This window comes from Emys orbicularis, chromosome 2, assembly GCF_028017835.1.
Source record: "Emys orbicularis isolate rEmyOrb1 chromosome 2, rEmyOrb1.hap1, whole genome shotgun sequence".
NCBI lineage: Eukaryota > Metazoa > Chordata > Testudines > Emydidae > Emys > Emys orbicularis.
Genome location: NC_088684.1, coordinates 250016087 through 250037920, shown reverse-complemented (window position 1 = coordinate 250037920; position 21834 = coordinate 250016087). Strand labels below are relative to the sequence as shown.

Here is a 21834-nt window from a genome sequence, read left to right as displayed (position 1 = left end):
TACCTATCTTTCAATACTTTAATGGGCAATGTATGACAAAATCCTTCGCACTCATTTGTAAATACCAACTTCTGTTGTTAGTATTGCTAGCTGACCATTTATAAATGTAACATTATTGTTAGCTAGGCTAGAGTGAAGTAAAAAATTTAGTCAATTAAGTGTTCATAGGAGGTGCTTAGTTTATCATCATGAAGGGGCTAAGAACCTAGAGAGATACCATTTACTTTCTATTTCTGCTCACAAAATAGCCATAAGGTGATGGCAATTTATGCTACTATTTTTATTATCCAAATATACTCAGTGACTAGCATTTTTAGAAATTACTGTGTAATACACATGAATATTTGAAAAATCTAGTGATGTTGCTTTGTTGTAAGTGGAGGGGGGGCTCAGAAAATAGCAACAATTGTGAAATATTTAATGATAAAAATCTTGTAGCTTTTCACAGAAACGCTGAAAAAAGTTGGCCATCTCTAGTTGTAATTGATCACATAAGCCACACGGTATTGCTTCTCTTACCTAATTTTTCTCTGTATGTGTGTGCTTGTGTGTGTGAGAGAGCATTTAAAAATCAAATGCCACAGCCAGCCATGACATTTGTTTTGTTTTGTTGCAAGTAAAACTTGATTGTTGGAACTTTTGTGGGAAATGACTGGAAAAGGGCTCTGTGCATGGCCCAAACAAATGCATTTAAAATGTGTATGGATATTTATGGGTGTTGTATGCATATTTTTCCAAGTCAATGTTGGTTTTGCAGATCTTCATTTTTAATCATTGTAGTTATTTGTTTATACAGCACCCCAACCTTGTGGCCGTCACTGTATAGAACAAATCCAAAGACATGGAGTGTAATTCTGGCTCCACTGTAGTCCATGGAAATGTTGCCATTGATTTCGATAGGGCTAGGATTTCAACCCTTTTCCCTACCGCTGTCCCTTTGCACTGTAAGGACATCTCCCTGAAAACAGTTTTATTTGCAGGACTGGGCCCTAACATCAGACGTGACTCTGTAAATGAAATGAACAAGCAATAAGTGGAGTGAGATGAAGGACAAAAGTTGCAGTAATAAGCTCATGTATCATTCTCATTTATGGCATGTGTACATCTGGATGGTTCCACCAACTTTTCTTTTATTTACTTTTGTATGGTAAATGTATGTACTTCACTCCGTTTGGTTTGGGTTTCGGGAAGAGGTGATTTTTCAAATTTAAAAATAAGAGTCCGACCCTGTAAACACTTTTTGCTCAAGGTGGTGCTTACTTCTATGAGTAGTGAGAATTTGTACCAAAGTTGTTTTGACAGCCTGGCATTTATTTATTCTATGGCCTGTGTTGTGCAGGAGGACAGACTAGATGGGGGGAGGGATAGCTCAGTGGTTTGAGCATTGGCCTGCTAAACCCAGGATTGTGAGATCAATCCTTGAGGGGGCCATTTAGGGATCGGGGGCAAAAATCTGTCTGGGGATTGGTTCTGCTTGGAGCAGGGAGTTGGACTAGATGACCTCCTGAGGTCCCTTCCAACCCTGATATTCTATGATTATAATGGTCTGGCCTTACCCTCTATGAATGTATAATTATTTATTAAAATTCATTATTGTCTTTATTTCTTTTCCAATGTAACTTTACCTATTCACTTCCTGACCTGTATGATACAAAATAATGCTCTTTAGCTTGTTCAGTTAAGTTGCAATGTGGCTGTTACTCAAAAAGAAAAAAACATAGGGACAGAATTGTCCCTATTTCATTATTTAATGTGTTTGTTTTAGTATGTATTTGGCTCTTTTCATATTTTGATGCAACATATTAATAACATTACACTATTATACTCTGCAAGAAAATGAAACCCTTTATGAAAGAAGCCTCAGTAGGCAGTGGGTTCAGTGGCAAAGCTTTTAACAGCTGATCTGTGTAACACTGCAGCTGTGTTAGGCTCTAGGGGCCCTATTCTGATCTTATATCTGTGGGTATGTAATGCCACTTAGCTCGTAAAATCATCTCTTCTATGGGTGTGTAGTCATGATCAAGCTGTCAGTGCTGATGTTTTTGCGTCCTTGCCTCCTTAGCTTTTATTTCTATTTCCTCCAATCATATATTGTATTTTCAAAGAGGGGAGATCTGTCTTTCAAATAAAAATAAGAATAAATCCATTTCTGTACATGCTTTCAGACAGCTAATTCAAGCTGCTGCGTCTTGAGCGCTGGACTCAATTCCTGAGTGGTTTCATAATACTAAAATCAAGGAGAAAATATGCAAAAAATGGATATTAGCGAGTCAGGGTTAAAAGTAGCAAAAATAGATTGTGAGCAAAGGCACAATGATCTATCATTCAGTATTATCATGAGCTGAGATAGCTTTCCTAGAAAGACTACTGCCAAAGAATACAAACTAAATAAATATAACCAAAGTCCAATAATCAAAATACATAGAAAAATAATTATAGTTGTAAGCTCACTTTTCATACGGTAGCTGAGTGGTTTGAATACATGCTATACATGGATGTTTTTAAACTTCAGCATATTTTTCCAAATATTCAATGTTTAATTGCCTCCTGACTTAGAGCCAGATCCAAAGCTGAAGTAGCTGGAAAGATGCTCATTGACTCCAGTGAGATTTGGATCAGGCAGTAAGGCTTCACCCTGCACACACTTACACAGGTGATTAACTTTGACTGTGAAGGTCATCCACATGGGACTCCTACTCACATGCTTGCCCAATTGGGGCCTTGAACATTAGTACATAGAATATCCTTTTTTTCTCAGCTTCCATTGATATTGATAATTGCCTGTGCATATTGAGAGTCTGGTTAAGCTATTTGTCATCCAAAAAAATGCCTGTTACAGTTCTGCACTCTACTATTTCTAAACTAATGAAATCTACCTTAAGTGTGAATATTTGCCACTTTAAAAAAAAAAAAAAAGGTAGTAAGCTCTCAGTTGAGCCTATATCAATTGCATATTGGACATTATAGACTGGATCCATTATGGGGTCTTACTTTTTCTTAGCCTGCAAAGTGTTCCTCGTGTAATGTGCATAAAATAGTAACTCAGTTTTATTATATGCTAGCAGCCAACCTAGTGTACCATACTGCTTCACGTCTTTAAACAGTTTCTTTTTCAGTACCAAAAGCTGCATAATGTCTGTAAACAGTTCCTTTTTCATACTACCTTCCAGGGAAAGATCACAAGCTTTAAGACAGCAGCAAATACATGCATGGTTAATTTAGATGCTTGTTGCCATTTTCCGGTATTTGAGTCAATAAAATGTATGTTCAGGAAGTTGTTTTAATTTTTCCATGATTGTATCAATCCCGTTTTGCATTTTCGCTCAGGAACTGCAATGTTGGATCAAACTGGAAAGGTCTGCAGCATTATTTTTCTAGATCACTAAAACATTCTGCCTGGAAGTTTAGCTGTCTGGATTACATGTTCCTCCTGGAGCCTAATGTGTGATGTGTCTTCACTAAAACGATTAATACTATTAAATGGAAAAGGACATTGCATGATGACTTCAAAAATCAGATCAGTAACGCAATATTTACTTGGTCTGCTTGAGCAATTTAACATTTTTATGAGAATGTATTTCTTCTTATTGTAACTTATTTAACATTGAGGAGGGCAACTAAAGTAAGCATAATTTATTTAGATTAATACTTCCAATATCAATGAACTTTAGAACAGTAGAATTCTTCACCTAGAGACTGTGTTATCATATGCACTTAGGACTACATTTTTAAAGGTAGTTAGGGGCCTAACTGCCATTGATTTCACCTAATTACCTTTACAAATCTGGGGCCTTGACCCCAATCGTGCATATAATTATACTCAGGAATAGTCTCATTGACTTCTTTGGATGACTCACCTTTGTAAAATTAAGCATGTGTGTAAACATTTGCAGGACCAAATTTTGCAGCCTTTTCTCAGACAAAAAATTCATTGATGTCAGTTAGCGCTTTACTCAGGTAAGAACTGGAGAAATGGGCTCTAAATGCAGCAATTATTTCCAACTGATTCTAAAGAGGGAGATGATAAAGTTGTCCTGAAAACATGTCATTGCTTTACAACTGCAGAAGTAAACCACAGAGTTCTTTTGTGAGGGCCCCATGCTGCAGTCCTTAATCACACAAAACTCACATTGACTCTAGTAGGAATTATACATGAGTCAAGCCCTCAGATTTGGGGCCCGAGATATTATCTTTGCACTGCAAAGTATTCTCTTATTGTGCATACCCACTTCACCCTTTCATTTCATTTATTTTCCAGCTCGCTGTTCCACACAATGACGAATGGACCCGTTTTGCTCGGACACTGGTTGAAATCCGTGCCAACAGAGCGGACAGTGAAGAGGAAGGGACTGTAGAATTGTCTGCCTAGAGAAAAGGAGGTTTCCACTGTGTCTAGCGCAGCATCTATCCCCTGTTGAGTATGCCAGTTTTCGGTGTCAAATCAGTATCGCTGTGGCTTTTGATGCCAGTGTCCCTGCCAACATTGCTTAGAGAGCTCCATGTTAATCACACTGCGCTTTACACAAGGCTGAGAATCTCCAGAGCTGTTCCATACTTTATATTTCTGTCTGAAACGTAAGAAAGAAAAGACAAATCAAACCTTTATGGGTTTAGCTGTTGCCTTTTAACTACTTAGTAGCTGTATTTAATAGCTAGAAACCATGGTTAAACTTGTGCTCACATGCACTTCTGGCATAGTCCTATTAAATCCATATGAAGCCAGATATGATTATGTGCAGATGTGGTGTGCTTCATGATATGGGACTGGGCCAAAGACTTTAGATGTGGTGTTTCACATGGTGACTTACATTATGAATGGATGTACTATACAAAAGTTGCTGCTCCTTATTTATTGCGGTGTGCTGCATGGAACATATTTATTTGAAAGCATTAAAATAAATGATCCTAAAGCATGTGCATAACGAGAGCACTGCATTGTTTCTGTGCTGCTGTAGAGGCTACATTGCCATTCAAATACTAAAGATGTAAAATCTATAAATATTTGTTTGAGTGGATGGAATGATTTTTTTTAAATGCCTATTACTTCTAGGCACTTTAACAATATTTCATGTACAGTTGGTCGTTGATACTTGTCATGGTAACACTAACAGGCTGACAAAGAATTGTGGTTCCTGAGTATGACACCAATATTGCCAATAAACTTATTCTGGAGCAATGTGGTTAATCCTTTTGGGCCAGCAGTACTCAGCATGTTAAACATGGGACATTGGCTATGCACTGGGAACATGTGACTTCCAAGAATTGCAGAATGCTCATACAACTGCTATGTCAGGGATCGGCAACCTTTGGCACGCGGCTCGCCAGGGTAAGCCCCCTGGTGGGCCGGGCCGTTTTGTTTACCTGCCGCGTCTGCAAGTTCGGCCGATTGCGGCTCCCACTGGCCGCGGTTCGCCGTCCCAGGCCAATGGGGCTGCGGGAAGCGGCTTGGGCTGAGGGATGTGCTGGCCACCGCTTCCCTGCATGGTAGAAGGCCTCTCTAGTCCTATTAGTAGGGCCCTAATAAGGTCAGGTCAAGGTCAAAGTTTGCTCAATTTCACAGTCACAGGTTTTAAAAAATAGTAAATTTAATTATTTCAGCTATTTAAATCTGAAAGTTCAGTGTTGTAATTGTAGGGATCCTGACCCAAAAAGGAGGGGTGTGTGTGTGTGGGGGGGGGGGCGGGGGGGAGGTTCGCAAAGTTATTGTAGGGAGGAGGTTGTGCTACTGCTACGCTTACTTCTGCACTGCTGCTGGGGGCGGCGCTGCCTTCAGAGCTGGGCAGCTGGAGAGCGGCGGCTGCTGGCCAGGAGCCCAGCTCTGAAGGCAGCGCCGCCCCCAGCAGCAGTGCAGAAGTAAGGATGCATAGCATGGTATTGCCACGCTTACTTCTGCACTGCTGCCTGCAGAGCTGGGCCCTCAGTCAGCAGCCGCCACTCTCTGGCCACCCAGCTCTGCAGGCAGCAGCGCAGAAATAAGAGTGGCAGTACCATGCCATGCCATCCTTACTTCTGTGCTGCTGCTGCTGCTGGCGGGGTGCTGCCTTCAGAGCTGGATGCCCAGCCAACAGCCACCGCTTTCCAGCTGCCCAGCTTTGAAGGCAGCGCAGAAGTCAGGGTGGCAATACCACAATCCTCCAAAATAACCTCGTGACACCCCCCCCTCAGAACTCTCTTTTGGGTCAAGACCCCCAATTTGACTGGTCTCCCCCATGAAATCTGTATAGTATAGGGTAACCGCACAGTAAAGACCAGATTTCACGGCCCATGACGTGTTTTTCATGGCTGTGAATTTGGTAGGGCCCTACCTATTAGATGGCCACTACACATGCAGCTATCTGCAGTACTTGCTAACCAAACAGACAAACTGGTCCTGCCCAACGGAGCAGCAGACAGCACTTGAGAGTTTGACATCTTCACTCCCCCCCGTTCCAATCTATGGAATCCTGCCCTGAGTGGCAAACATCCTTTTGCAAAAGATGCACTAGACATCGAATGTAATTGCACTGGTAAGTCAGGGAGAGAACATCTAAATGATGCCCCTTGCACGCCCAACTGAGTACACAAAATTGGAAAACAAGGGTGAGGTCTATTGGGCTTCCAACTGAAAGTCCAATAAATCCAGCATTCCAGGCACTGTGTTGCCTCTAAGGGTATGTCTACACCCAGCCGCTAGTTCGGCGGCTGGGAATCGAAGTTCTGGGTTCGACTTATCGCGTCTTGTCTGGACGCGATAAGTCGAACCAGGAAGTGATCGCCGTCGACTGCGGTACTCCAGCTAGACGAGAGGAGTACCGCGGCGTCGACGGGGGAACCGCGTCGTCGTCAGGGGAGCCTGCCTGCCGCGTGTGGACCGAGGTAAGTTCGAACTAAGGTACTTCGAACTTCAGCTACGTTATTTACGTAGCTGAAGTTGCGTACCTTAGTTCGAATTGGGGGGTAAGTGTAGACCAAGCCTAACTCTCCTACCAGTGAGCTCAGGTTTAGGGGGAGGGGAGGTGTTTTTCTGAATATGTTGTTCCATTATTTCCAATCATAGCTGAAAAAACTTAATAACTTCCACAGCGTATGAGGGAGACTAGCCAGTTCTTGCAGTGCATTGTAAACTGCTGGCAAATTTGCCTCTACTTTTTCCATATTACCTTTCAGTTCTGAAACCTAAGGGGAAAATGCTGCATGTTTCACCTCCCAATCTCTCGCTCCTTCGTGGCTTTAATAGCTTGTAAAACAGTTTTAAGAGAAACCTCAGAAGACTCTTCAGGATTCACTGCTGTGCACACAGGACAATGCCCACTTGGCACAGAACACCGCTCCTCCCGGCCCCCTGGCGGCAGGCCTAGATCACAGAGAAGATGCTGGTCATGGTTTTCCCAAGAGTGATCTTTTTCCTTTGGGGACACCCGGGTAAAAAAAGAGGCTCAGCACAGGAGCGTCAAACAGAAGAGGTCCAGGCACAATGTCAGGGTAGAACATAATAAGGTTGAGACTAAAATATTGCAGCTCAGTCTAGGAAGAATAGGGTTCTGCTATGGAGTAAAGCAACTGTTTGTGCATTCACTCCATCTCTCATGGAAAGGCCTGCTGCATGGGGTTCTTTCCTGGCTATCCATGGTTAAAGCTTCGAGTCGGTCATGGAAGTCACGGATTTCATGACTTTCCATGACCTCGGTGACGTTGGGGCCCCACAGCAGTCCAGCTGCTGCAGCAGCAGACCCTCCCTCCCCCAGTCCTGCAGGCGGTGGGGGATCCCCCGGAGCTCCTCAGAGGGTGGCAGGGGACCCTGCAGTTTCCAGTCACCGTAGGTGGCGTGGGACCCCCAACCAGCTCCCACCTCTACATGGTGATGGGGGATCCCTGCCAGCTCCTAGCCCCGTGGTCAGGGGTCCCTTCCAGCTCCCAGCCACTGGGCGGGGGGGGGGGGGGGAGCATAGCTTCCTAACATTGCATACAGTGGGGCAGGGTACTGGACCCTCCTCCCTCCCCATTTTGTCAGGGATGTTTTTAGTCAGGGACAGGTCATGGCGTCCGTGAATTTTTGTTTATTGCCCGTGACCTGTCCATGACTTCTACTAAAAATATCCCTGACAAAATCTTAGCCTTATCCATGGCTGATAACCTTCTGACACCTCATACAATCCATGTCCGAACAAGTATCTCCTTTTCACTAGCTTCCCAAATGTGCCCATATGTCCCCAGTGTTCCCACGTTTGTTCAGGATCCCACTAAACACAAAACTCCACTAGTTTCATAAAAATGAAGCCACCCCTTCCACTCCCAATATGCACCTTCCACCAACAGCCATCCTCAGACACGATGGGTAAAACAAACATTTGTGGATCACTGCATGGTTGGCATTTGAACAGCAGTTAGGCAATACAGTACAGACTAAGTCTGATTTTATTTGTAATCTTTCCTTTTCCCTCTACATTTGTACAGCCCTGAACACACACTGGTCAAGAATGAGCAAGAAAATAGCATCTATATGCAATGGCCGCAAACCATTGTTAGTGGGTCCATTTCTTCTAGGCATTACAATGGAAACAAGCCTGGAGAGCACAGCAGCCTTTTAAACTGATCCAGAGAGGGCACTGAAAACGTAAGGATAGCATGGAAAAAAACATCGATGATTGTTAGAGAAGCAGACACTTGGGATATTAAGGCTGGCATCGTTGGGGGATGTGACAAGTTTTGTGAAAGGAGGGGCAGACTTATGAAGAGATTTAGAGGCGGGGGGGGGGGGGAAAGAGGCTTGAGTTTGGTGTGTTGAGGAAGAGGGAGCCAGTGAAGGTATTTAGGACCAGACCTTCAAAAGATATTTAAGCACCTAACTTCCACTGATTTCAATACCTAAATACCTTTGAGGATCTGGGCCTTACTTCCTGATCCTGCACTCATTGAAGTCAATGGCAAAAGCTTCTTTTTTTACTTCAGAGATGCAGGATCAAGACCTTAGTAAGGGCAGTTTCAGCAGAGCAGAAGCCAGAGAGGAGGGAATCCATTGTGGAGTTGGAGGAAAGGAATTCAAGGCAATAGCTGTAAATGATCACTGCTCTACAGCCAAAATGCTTCTGAAATAAATGTAGTCAAACTTTACTAATTCTGGGTCACTGAGAACGAAAATTATGCTTAAAATTGTTGATTGGCTCTAGTTTTCAAGATATGCTATTGGGTCAGTATATATGACCCTTGACTTGGGAATGGCAGAGGATAAGTGAGTTATAAAGGGAAGGGATCTCAGCTTAAACCAGAAATGACTAAAATACATCTTTGACTGGATCTATGAATAAATCTATGACTGGGTTTGGACAGTACTTGCTTTTTAGGCAAAACAATGAATGATGCAATCTGAAGCTGGTATTGCGTCATACATGATATGAATTGCATCATGTTATTCCTAGCAGTCATGGATGATGCAATCATAACGAAGCTTACATCACTCTGCTGAACAAATTGCCCTATATCAGCTCTAGAAATCATACTGTGTCGTGCTCTCTTATTTGTCAGTGTTTGATTTTGCAAAGGGACACATTTCTGTTTAGCCAAAGTGAGCAGAGATGCCTCGTACTTGTGTGAACAGTGCAGATAACTTCTGCTATGTTTGTGGTGAAGTGACTTTTGCATCACAAAAGCGCAGTATAACCACTATGGTTAAGAAAGCCTATCACCTTTATTTTGGCTGCAAAATTGGAGATCAGGACAAGAGGTGGGCCCCACGCATATGCTGAAACACTTGTGCAACAAATCTTCGCCAGTGGTTGAACAAGAAAAGGAAATCTATGCCTTCTGCAGTGCCAATGATTTGGAGAGAGCCAACAGATCATACCAGCAATTGTTACTTCTGCATGGTGCCTCCAGTTGGGAAAGGTGTGTCAAAGAAGAAAAAATGGACTGTGCATTATCCAAACATTCCATCAGCTATACGCCCAGTACCCCACGGAGAAGGACTGCCGGTTCCTGATGCACCAGAATCGCTCTCACTTGAGTCAGACGAGGAAGAGGATGAAACTTCTGGTCCTGAACCATCAATGTCACAGGACCCACATTTTCTCCCATCCTCCTCCTCTGAACCACACCTCATAACACAAGGTGAACTGAATAACCTTGTCAGGGATTTGGAACTACCCAAGAGTAAGGCAGAGCTGTTGGGCTCCAGACTACAGCAGTGGAATCTCCTGGCAGGTGATGTTAGGATTTCCATGTTCCGTGACCGTCAAAAGGATCTTGTCCCATTCTTCTTCATGGAAGGTGATCTTGTAGCCTGCAACAACATCGATGGTGTGATGGCAGCCCTCAATATCGTTCACGATCCAGATGAGTGGAGACTGTTCATTGATTCATCGAAGACGAGTCTTAAAGCTGTTTTACTGCATAATGGCAATGTTTTGCCATCAATTCCAGTTGTCATGCAGTCCATATGAAGGAAACCTATGACAACATGAAACAACTTTTGAGGTGCATAAACTATGACCAACATCAGTGGCAGCTTTGTGGCGATTTGAAGGTGGTTACTCTCTTGCTTGGTCTGCAAACTGGATACACAAAGTACTGCTGTTTTCTCTGCGAATAGGATAGTCGTGCAAGAGATTCCCACTACATCAAGAAAGATTGGCCACTCCGACAGTCATTGGAGCCTGGGAGGAAAAGTGTTCAGCATCCACCACTTGTTGAATCAAGGAAGATTTTGCTACCTTACACATCAAGCTGGGTCTGATGAAGAACTTTGTCAAGGCCATTGACAAAACACAAGCAGCTTTCAAGTACCTCTGTCGAAAATTTCCAAGGTTAAGTGAAGCTAAGATAAAGGAAGGTGTCTTTGTTGGTCCTCAGATTCGTGAACTTCTTCGAGATGATGCATTTGACCATGCACTGCGTGGCAAGGAAAAGACGGCATGGAAAGTCTTCCAATTAGAGGTAATAAATTTTCTCGGAAACAACAAGGCAGACAACTACAGGTTGTTGGTGGAAAACCTCCTCAAGGCATACAAAAGCCTTGGTTGCAACATGTCACTAAAGATACATTTTTTGCACTCTCATCTAGATTTTTTTCCATCAAACTGCGGAGCAGTGAGCGACGAGCACGGCGAGCGATTTCACCAGGACATTGCAACAATGGAGAAACGCTATCAGGGCAAATGGAGCCCATCAATGCTTGCAGACTATTGCTGGACAGTGACAAGAGATGCTCCATTTAATGAATGCAAGAGACAAGCCAAGAAGCGCCGAGTAGACACTGAATAGGACTAAACTATGTACAGAATAGTTTTTTGCCTTTTGTTTCATAATAAATTTTATTTATATAACCCTTTTGCTGATTTTTAAAGTGTTACATAAACAGGACAGGTGAAATATTATCATGTAAAGCAACCATAAACACACGAAAAGACCTAGGTTTACAATTTATGATTAAAACTCTACTATCTACACAATATACATAGACATAAAATGTAAAAACTTAAATATCTTAGAAACAGTAGCCAATCAGTTGTTTTAATTGTCATATTTGAATTCAGCACATCAAAATACATAATAAATAGCACATTTTATCTCTGAAGCAGACGACTTCTCAAAAATTGTAGACCAGTGTAATAGGGTTTACGTCTATTGCCACCAAAATGCAGCCTCCTCTGGAGCAAAATGGGGTAGCTGTTTAAAAGTGCACAATGCTAAATAGGAATATGAAGAGATCTGCCGTATCCAGTTGAAGCTGCCAAGGTAATGTATCAGAGGGGTAGCCGTGTTAGTCTGAATCTGTAAAAAGCAACAGAGGGTCCTGTGGCACCTTTAAGACTAACAGAAGTATTGGGAGCATAAGCTTTCGTGGGTAAGAACCTCACTTCTTCAGATGCAAGGTAATGTAATTAGCTAAGCTGGAATTTGGCCAGGACATACTGTTTAACGCTCCTATTCTTAACAAAATGCACAAGGGGATTTTAATGATTTCAAGTGACCAGGCCCTCTGCTTCAAGGCTCATCCAGAACATGTAAATGATATAATGGCAGCTGGGCAAAGAAAGTGCTTAGCAGATCAGACTAAATAGCGTGTCATCGGTTTGAAGGCACTTTTGGCAGCTCCAGGTACAATGTGAAAGACTTGAAAATTTAGTCTCTGAGATGTAGCCTCTGAGATGTAGGCTCAATGTATTCATGTAAAGCTCTTATTTAAATGAGGATAATCAAGGCTAATGCTAAGATTTTGTCACAGATATTTTTAGTAAAAGTCATGGGCAATAAAGAAAAATTCACAGACGCCCGTGACTGTCCCTAACTTTTACTAAAAATATCCGGGACAAAATGGGGAGCCACTGGGAGCTCCTGGGGCCCCCACCACCTGTGGGGGCTCGAGCGCCAGGGTCCCCCTCCCCTGTCTCTTGAGCACCAGGGTTCCCTTCCCTCCACGGCTCTGAGCTGCAGGGTTCCCCCTCCCGCCCACAGCAGTGAGGAGCTCCACCCCGGCTGCGAGGACCTGCGGGGTACACCCGCTGCTCTGGGCAGGCAGGAGTTGGGGGGAGCTGCTGGGGGCCCTGCTGCCTGTGGGCAGCAGGGATCCCTCAAACCCCCCCCCCCAGTGGCTGGGAGCTGTAGGGTACCCCCACCGTCTGCAGTGGCTCAGCGCTCGAGGCCCCCACCATCTCAGGTGGTGGGGGTACCCTGCAGCTCCTGCCAGCCGCCGGCGGGGGCTGGACCCTACAGCTCCCAGCCGCATGTGGGCTCAAGTCATGGAGATCTTTGGAAGTCATGGATTTCGTGACTTCCACGACCTCCATGACAAAATTGTAGCCTTAATCATGGCAGAGTAGGTGGTGGTAGAGGTTGATATTTCAGTGTCTAGATGGGCACATTATAAACACTTCAGAGGTTTTTTCAGGGGATGCAGCAGTGTTCCCCTTGCACATTCCAGGGCAAGGACTCGGTGTCTGTTTTCAAAGTGAGTCTTTATTTTGGATGCCCAACTTGAGACACCTCACAGGGTTCTGATTTTCACAGGAGCGGTGCTCAGCACTATCTGAAAATCAGGCTCCATTAAGGTGCCTTAAGGTAGGTACCCCCAAAATTACTCTGCTGAAAATTTAGTTCCTTGTTGTAAACTGTGAACGAATGTCACAAATTATTCATGTTATCTGTGCTGGCGAAACGGCATTTGTAGAGTTAGGGGCACACTGTGACAGGTGGATGTTCTTTGGCATGAGAGGTATGAAAACTGCTATTTTCATAGTTACAGATGTCTGTCAATAGGGTTAAAAGAGTGATTTTCTGTCAAGACCCTAAGCAGGGTTAATTCTCTGGTAATACAACTGTGTTATAATCTACTGTGTTATGCACACAATGAATCCCCATCACTTGGTTTGGGGGAGGAAAAAGAGAAAAAATCAGACAATTCTTTAACACATAACCAAAGCAGCTGGGATGAACTTTGCGAGCAGCTGAATTGCTTCCTAATGCTATGAGGAATAGGGCATATAATGGCAAAAAGCCACTAACGTGCATCTTAAAATATCTCCTCTTGCCGAACAGTAACATGTAAAAGCCTTTGCCGAATGCCTTCATCAGAGGCTGCCACTATTCACATGCCGCCTTTTGGATAATAAATAGGAATACAGTGCATCATTTGCTCAAATGCTTTTTACTGGGTATTTGCTGCATTTCAAACTCACCAGAGAGTTATAAAATGCAAGTGTCTTGAGGTTTAGATATTCTAAACCATTAAATAATGTATGGATAATCACTAGATTTAAATATTGTTTTCTAGTCTAAGCAATGCTAATAAATATTTCAACAAAAAAACCTGAAGCTTGAAATTCACAATAACTGTTTCAATGAGAGGTGGCAGATTTCTCCCCCTAACAGTCAGTTGCTGGAATTAGTCAGCACTGAAGAGCTAAGAAGGTAGGAACACACCAGAAGTGATGTTATAGGTGGGGTACATGAAGACAAAAAGGCCATCTATCCCTAAGAAAGCTGTAGAGTGGTTTAATGGTTTTCATATTTTTAGGTTTAGGAAAATTTGCCTAAGTTATTTTTTGAAGCTTGTGGTATGTTTGCTCACAAAAAAGTTGCTGTAAATTGTAAATATTAAGCTATCAAACTCAAAAACTCCAGAGTCACCTGGCCAAAAATATATATGCCCTAGCTATGGTGTAAGGAGATAGCAAGGGTATGGATTTAACACTTCAGAAACACTCCAACATGCTAATACATAGAGGCTTACCAATTCTTGAACAAAATTTTGCAACAGATTACTCAACAGAACTGCAAGATGCAAATAAACTGAGGTTACATCCCACCTTACCTCTCCCACACTGCATAACTTATCCATAAACCAGAAGAGTGCAAACATCTGAAAGCTTTTTTTTAAAAGATAAAGCAAAGAGCAAAATCTTACACGATCTGAGCCAGTAAGCTCGTCAGCATAAGGAGCATACCATGTGTCTCCATACAGCACCAAAGGCAAGAATGTGTCATACAGACTCCCACATGTTGATCCTGACTAGAGTCTTTGGATACTACCACAACATTCATGGGATTTAAAAAAAAATCCCCTCATCATCTGTAAGAGCAGTTAGGGGCAGAGGGATATTTTGTATGTGGCTTTACTAAGAATTTTTGGTTGAAATTGTGATAGCTCAATATCCACACTACCAACCAAGAAATAAATCAGGGAGGGGATTGACACCATCACAAATCAGTCTAGTTTGCTATTACCTGATGCTATCAGAGCCATTTGTGGGGGTTCAGAGCCTTACATGGTACATGTAGTATCATGCAACATATCTGAGGTGGAAGCATGTAGTTAAGAACTATTGCCCCATGGACTGAGAAAGCAGCCAGCAGTGGAATATGTTACCAGAAGCTATGAGGCAAAGGGCATTAGTGACCAGAGGACTTGGTTTGGATTTTGTTTTCTAAACCCCAGGCAATGGTTTTTCCTTTTAAATTAAACGTCAAAACCTGTATGGGTTTTATTATAATCATTTAAAAAATGACCAAACCTTCCTTTATTTGAGCATGTGTACTTGTCAGCACAGGGACAAGGGGAGTTCCAGTTTGGCTCCAGCAGCACACAGGTCAAATCCTTCCCAGTGAGGCTTCCAATGCTTGTCCTAAGTAAGCCGTTGCTAAATGATTTTAAGCACTTCGTGGGGGGTCTTCCTCCAAGGGAAATGCTGCATGCTAGGTATACAAAAGGAGTCCTTCCTTAGCTGCTTGAGTCTCCGCATTTGCTCTCATCAGCAGCTAAGAAAGACAGGAAAGTGCACATTTTTAGGCAAAGGTTTAGAAAAAGATATACAAATAGCACTAAAACCAAATGGCTTGAAATTCTGAAGTGTTGACTAATGGCAGCTGCCATTATAAGTATATTCTTTGGCTTTTTTGTATAAAACAGTAATTTGGGAGTGATGGGGGAATGGAGTTTATTTTTAACAGAGGAGGACCAGAACTCAGTGTGCTGCTCCCATCACCTGTCTCTCACACACGGAGCTCATGAAGTATCCGCAGAGCTCAGTAATGACACCTGGAAAAAGCAGTGTGCATGGCTGTCAGGGTTCCCAAAACGGAATTATAATCAGATTATATTTGTGTTTATTAATTTTTAAATGTATGGATACTCCGGACTCCTCCTGCTGCTTGCTTCCCTGATTACTTTGAAACGTAAACATGGCCAATTAAAGCAGTTTTCTATAACGAGCCATATATAACGCAACTAATATATCCATTTCCATTTGGCATTTGGACAAGTTACAATGTAACCAATATGATGTCATATACCTAATAATGTAATACTTTTACAAAGTACAGAACTTTAATATTCCCATAAACTCATAGTTCACATTTAATAGAAATGAAAATATTTAGCAAGGATTACTGCCCTGTTAGGACCTAAATCTTGTGACACCTTTTAGGAGCAACATCGGGGACCACTTCAACCTGCACTGGCTACATAGGCAGATCGTTTAATAGTTACTTAAACAACACAGAGAGAGCTTCAAAGTAATGAAAGTTTGCTCCAATTCAGGCTTTTAACTAAAGAAAAGTTTCTTCTTGAGCCACAGCCCCATCAAAGAGGCTCTGCTCTTCACACTCCCAAGTTGTTATGCCTCAGGTGGACAAAGGTAACTACATTCCTAACCCAACCTGTAAATGCCTGTACATAATGAATTAAGTTAGCCTTGAAACAGAGTATAAAATTGAAAGACACACATTAAATCTGCTGTGCAACTTGCATAACAGACATTTGTCTCGCTGTTTGAAAGGTTTATTTCTATCTTCATAAATACACAATCCTCTAAACATTGTGCAAGACACTTCCCCCTCCCCCAGATAAAATCTTGTGTTCTAGAATATTTTAATCTCCTTATTCAACTTAATGAAGTAAATAATCTAGAAACAAATAATTTCCAATTACAAGCCAGTGGTTAAGGCAGGTACCATTGATACAGTGCATGGATTTTTCTATTGCATTTATTTAAACAAGCAGCATTTACTAAGTGCATCATACAAACAAGAATCCAGATATCAGCATGTCCAAGATAGGCACCTAGTCTTGTAATTTCATTGTACGTGTAATAAAATGCCAAAAGTACTTCCATAAAGTGCAAAGACTATGGACAATAACACTTCCTTCCTAGCATTTTGATACCAGTAACAGAATACCATGACTCAACGTTTATAAATGTGGTTTCCATTACAAAAACATGTTCCACATAAAAGCTTCATAATACAATCCAGAAACTCAGCTTGTGCGTGTACATATTTAAAAAGTTGAAGCCATAGTGGCAGACTCAGGTACTGTATATATATATATATATATATATTTTGATTTCTACAAACACGCACTAAGCTTATAACCAATTTACATGTATGGTCAAAATCATTCTGCTTGAGCACCATGATCTCCATTGACTATATTTCAGTGACAATATATGATATCCAATATGCAGCCACTTTGGCATAATAATCCTCATTTGAATGTTACCTGCCAGATGATCGCATTCATAACTCCCACCCCTAACCCTCCTCCACAAACAGAATCGAATATTAGTGCCTTCCAAACACAAAGCACATGTCAGATGTGGACAATACATTCATGGTCCTGAACCCAAAGAATAACTGGTAAGAATTTCACAGTGATCTGGTTAAGGAAGCACAAAGACCAATGATTACATTTAAGAAAACTGCCTTAAAACTGAAATGACACTTAACTGATATATGATGAAAAGCTAAAGGAATGAAATATCAGACTGATCAGAAAAGTGGCTCTTTCACCACTAATAAAACTCTACAGCAGTAACATGACATCTTAGGGTCCAATGGCTGCAGCAGCCTGTGAGGTAGGTGCTGATGGCCTAAATCGAGGTAGGTATAGTCCAAATTTATTTTCAATCCCTGCAAATGTGGCAACTGCCAATTTATAACCTCCAACATGGTCAGGGTTAGGAGCAGGTAGTGTGATCCTGGATTTAGGAACTGGCTCTGATCCAGCTGGTTTTCTGCAAAATAAAAGTAAAACTTCTGTAAAAACACTGACACCAAAATCTCTCAATAAATTGTAAATCAAGAATCTTAAGGTCAGAAACCCCACAGCCACCTGGCAAAAACATCCCTGCTATAAAGTAATGAGAATCACACTGTAATATTTTAGAAAGATCCCAACAGCTTTCATGCTAATCATCACGGAGAGTTGTCAAACCTAGATGAAATTGTATAGCATGTTACTCGATGAGACTGCAGTAAACTGTGGTCATATCCCATCCCCAGTTCCTGCACTCTGCATCACTCATCCAGCAACCAGTAGAGTTTGAACAGCTAATGTTTCTGTACGGGTATCTACAGATGAAGGTGTGATTGTGGTAAGGGTAGGCATACCCATGTTAGCTTTCATCTAGCTGGTGTGGCAGAGGCTTTAGCGTGGGCTAGTCACCCCAGCATAAACCTACAGGGACCATGGATACATTCTTACCTGTGCTAGGTATATTATGCCTTCCTGTGCTACAATCACATCTTCATCTGTAGTACAGACATACCCTCAGACAGCACTAACAGTACACACACAGCAGTGCTTGGGGAAGGGGGATATTTTGTGCATGGTTTTACTAACCATGATTTTTTTTGTTAACAGTCTCAGTATCTCCACTGTAAAACCAAAGAATGGCAAATTCAGCTACACACTTCTAAGAGAACTGATGCCAACAAAACCCACTCTTGCTTCCTCCTTGATGCCATCGTAACCCATTCAGGTGCGTTTAAAAGGGGGGAGGGATAGCTCAGTGGTTTGAGCATTGGCCTGCTAAACCCAGGGTTGTGAGTTAAATCCTTGAGGGGGCCACTTAGGGATCTGGGGCAAAATTAGTACTTGGTCCTGCTAGTGAAGGCAGGGGGCTGGACTCGATGACCTTTCAGGGTCCCTTCCAGTTCTAGGAGATAGGTCTATCTCCATATATTATTATTATTATCCTGCTAACACTGCCTAAATACAGTTGCATGTGTTGCAGTAGATGCAACAGAGTCAATATCTTGTGATGGAAATATCAGATCCCTGTGCTGCAACAAGCAAAAGTGGTGCATGCGTAAAAGGAGGCAGAACTGAGGCTCCACCAACAACTGAGCAATCACTGCATTCTTCAACGGCTCCAGCGAAACCTACAGCCCTTTTAACAATAATACTCCCTGCCCGTCACATGCAGAACCCCTCCCCAACAGCAATGACTAAGTAGTGGTGCATTGCTGCCTAGTAGTTAGCGCAGGAAGGAGTTCTATTCCCCATTCTGCCATTTATCCTCTCAGGATCTCATTTTACACTGACATGTCCAAAATATCCTCTCAGCGTCTGTTATGGTACTAAAATGAGGCCCAGCTTGCTGTGAAATGGGTACAGAAACACTTGTTCAAATCCCACAGAAGCTTAATTAATTTGGTGCGATGAAGCCTTTTACCTCATGATCTTGAAGTTCTCTCTGAAACTGCAAAGCATTAATAACTAATGTCCCAATCCTGCAGCTGACTCCGCAGGGTCACAGGGGTTCACTTCCGCAGAGCCAGTTGCAGCATCAGAGCCCAAATGATACATTCACACAGTATACTTACACTCCCCCAAAGTCAACGTAAAGCCATCTCTGCAGCAGCTCATAAGTCACCAAAGTTACGCCAAACTGAGGAGAGGATCGAAACACACGAGCTTGAAAGAAAAACAAAACAAGCGTGAGTGACAAAAATCAATTTAAAAACACAACTGGTTCCCTGTCATCAAACAAGTGGCATCTAAGTTGTTTTACATACCACCAGCTCCTTTCCACAAAGCTTTTGGGCCTTCCTCTCGCAGTATCTTTCCAAAGCAGTCTACGACACCACTGTAAGTGGTTTGCCCTGCCCGGGCTGCCACTTGTAATCGAGTCTTGATAACATCAGCAGGGGTCACTAGAGAGGCCGCAGGCATACCTAAAAATGAAGCAGGGGGGAAAAAAGAGACAGGTATCGGTAAGTTGTTACACATACTAGATGCTTCCTGCATGGGAAGGTTACTGTGCCTTTCATTCTTACCTCAGAAAACTCAGGACACAAATATTTGCTTTTAATGAGGAAGAAGAATAATGAATAGGGGTAGCCACTGTGAAAAGTACTTCACTCATATAAGGCTCTGGTTAGATGAACAGCCCCACCATATTTTTATTTGAAGTCAGGAGGCGCATACAGAAATTTTCAGTACAAACCATAAACTTGCATACTTAATAAGTTAACAGTTTTTGGAGATGACGTCAATCTTTCCCTTTCATGCCCCTTTGTGGTTTCTGACATTCCCATCACACAATGTGCTGGAAAAAGCATGTTCTCACACACCTTAAACAACCTCATGCAGAATGCTATTGAGAACTACATAATGTTGTGCACAATCAGCAAGATACACAAGCTAAGGTTTAAAGGGTTCATTTTTCTCATTAGGAAACACACATTTCTCAGCTGCAGAGCAATGTCTGACATCCTCAATTGAATATTTGGAGGAAAATTTAAATTTACCCTGGCAGATAATCAACTGAAAGCAACAAATACTGAATAACAGCAGGAGATATTTCTAAAGTCATTTTAGCAAATCAGGGCTGCCCATGTTGAGATTAAAAAAAAAAAAAAAAAAGGCAGCGAGACTGTGCTCAGAAGACACTGTCTCTTATGGTTTTATTACTTTTCCATTCTGCGTATGTTCCAAACCAACTTGGTCAGACGCAGATGCATAAATCTCCTTTTCTTTTTTTTTAGGCTTAATAATTCTGTAACAATTTTTGTCCAAACCAGCATGGTCTGGCTCAAAGCACCATCTCACCCTTCTAACAGACTGCTTTGAAAGCTGTGAGTAAGTGTGCGCATATCACTAAAATAGGAACTGCTCCTCCGCTCCCGAAACCCAGAAAAGAAGAAAGCACGTGAGCATGTGCGTGCGTGCATGCACACACGCACACAAACTTTCACATTTGCAAATTTGGCAGGCAAAGGCTAAAACATGGTTGAAGTTTCACCTGAACTGAATTCCAGAAATGCTGATTTACTCCCCCACTTACCATTACTGACCACAGGATATATTTACGTCTTCAACTTAAAGATGGACTTTTGTCCTTTAGAGAGCAACCAATGGTTTCAAGGAAAACCAAAAGACATACTTAGAAACAATACTGCTTACTCTATGTTAATTACCATCTCTCATCTCTCTCTTCACCTGTTATTTATTACTAGGGACATTTGTGTTTAAAAACAAACTTACAATTGAAATTAGACAAATTACACAGCAGGAGATGACAATAAATGAAGAGGGATAAGGGGGGAAAGGATGAGGAGGTTCATAGGAGAAATAAGCAGAAAGAACAAATTAACTTGTGATCCTTTGACATTATAATAATCCCCACATCAAATGTTGTATCAAAGAGACTGGGACATTAGGTGAAGAAAGAGCAACAGGAGAAGATCAAAGTAAGGAAAACAGGTTTTGATTTTATACGTGTCCCTAACAACAAACAAGGGGAAAAGAAATATTGATAACATGGGTCACATCTTGAGAAACATGCATACAAAAGATACATGTGCACATTTGAATGCCCCTAGTTTGCTGTGCAAATACCAGAAGGAGTATGTGCAAGATGGGTATTTTCCACAACTAAGGTGAGTTCAAGCTAGGGTTACCATCCGTCCGGGTTTCCCCAGACATGTCCGGCTTTTTCAGCTTTAAATGGCCGTCTGGGGGGGGATTTCTAATAAAGTAGAAATGTCCGGGATTTCCCCCTTCCCCTCATGCAGAGTGCGGCGCGGCTGATTGGATGGCTGGGCCTGATTGAAAGTCGCTCGCAGCCACTGGGGCCTCTAGCAGCCAGAGTCCCTCCCCCTCCCCCTCCTCCCCCGCAGAGCAGCACGGCACAGTGTTTGGCTCCACGTGGAGCCCACAGCTCTCCCATTGCCAGGTGAGCAGGGCAGGCGGGGGGGTTCAGAGGCTGCAGGGTGAGGAGAAGCAGGGCAGGCAGGGGCATAGAGGCTGCAGGGGCAGGGCAGGCGGGGGGCGCAGAGGCTGCAGGGGCGGGGGGGTGCAGGGGCTGCAGGGCAGGCAGGGGCATAGAGGCTGCAGGGGCAGGGGGGTGCAGGGGCAGGGCAGGCGGGGGGGTGCAGGGGCTGCAGGGCGAGGAGAAGCAGGGCAGGCAGGGGGCGCAGAGGCTGCAGGGGCGGGGGGGTGCAGGGGCTGCAGGGCGAGGAGGAGCAGGGCAGGCAGGGGCATAGAGGCTGCAGGGGCAGGGGGGTGCAGGGGCAGGGCAGGCGGGGGGGTGCAGGGGCTGCAGGGCGAGGAGGAGCAGGGCAGGCAGGGGCATAGAG

At 43.0% G+C, this 21834-nt stretch overlaps 2 protein-coding genes across 5 annotated transcripts in view; one reads left to right on the top strand and one right to left on the bottom strand.

Annotated features, from left to right (window-relative positions):
• DYNC1I1 (dynein cytoplasmic 1 intermediate chain 1) overlaps positions 1–4369 on the top strand; it is a 244612-nt gene extending 240243 nt beyond the window's left edge. For all 4 annotated transcript variants that reach the window (XM_065397879.1, XM_065397881.1, XM_065397880.1 and 1 more), the window contains one exon: positions 4259–4369. In XM_065397879.1, the coding sequence (XP_065253951.1) occupies positions 4259–4369 (111 nt within the window). The remainder of the gene's footprint in view (positions 1–4258) is intronic.
• Positions 4370–17293: 12924 nt separating this feature from the next.
• The window catches only part of SLC25A13 (solute carrier family 25 member 13), a 132348-nt gene continuing 127807 nt past the window's right edge, over positions 17294–21834 (bottom strand). The window contains exons 16-18 of the mRNA XM_065398568.1: positions 19270–19428; positions 19078–19168; positions 17294–17483 (exon numbers count right to left, since the gene is read on the bottom strand). Of these exons, the coding sequence (XP_065254640.1) occupies positions 17294–17483; positions 19078–19168; positions 19270–19428 (440 nt within the window). The remainder of the gene's footprint in view (positions 17484–19077; positions 19169–19269; positions 19429–21834) is intronic.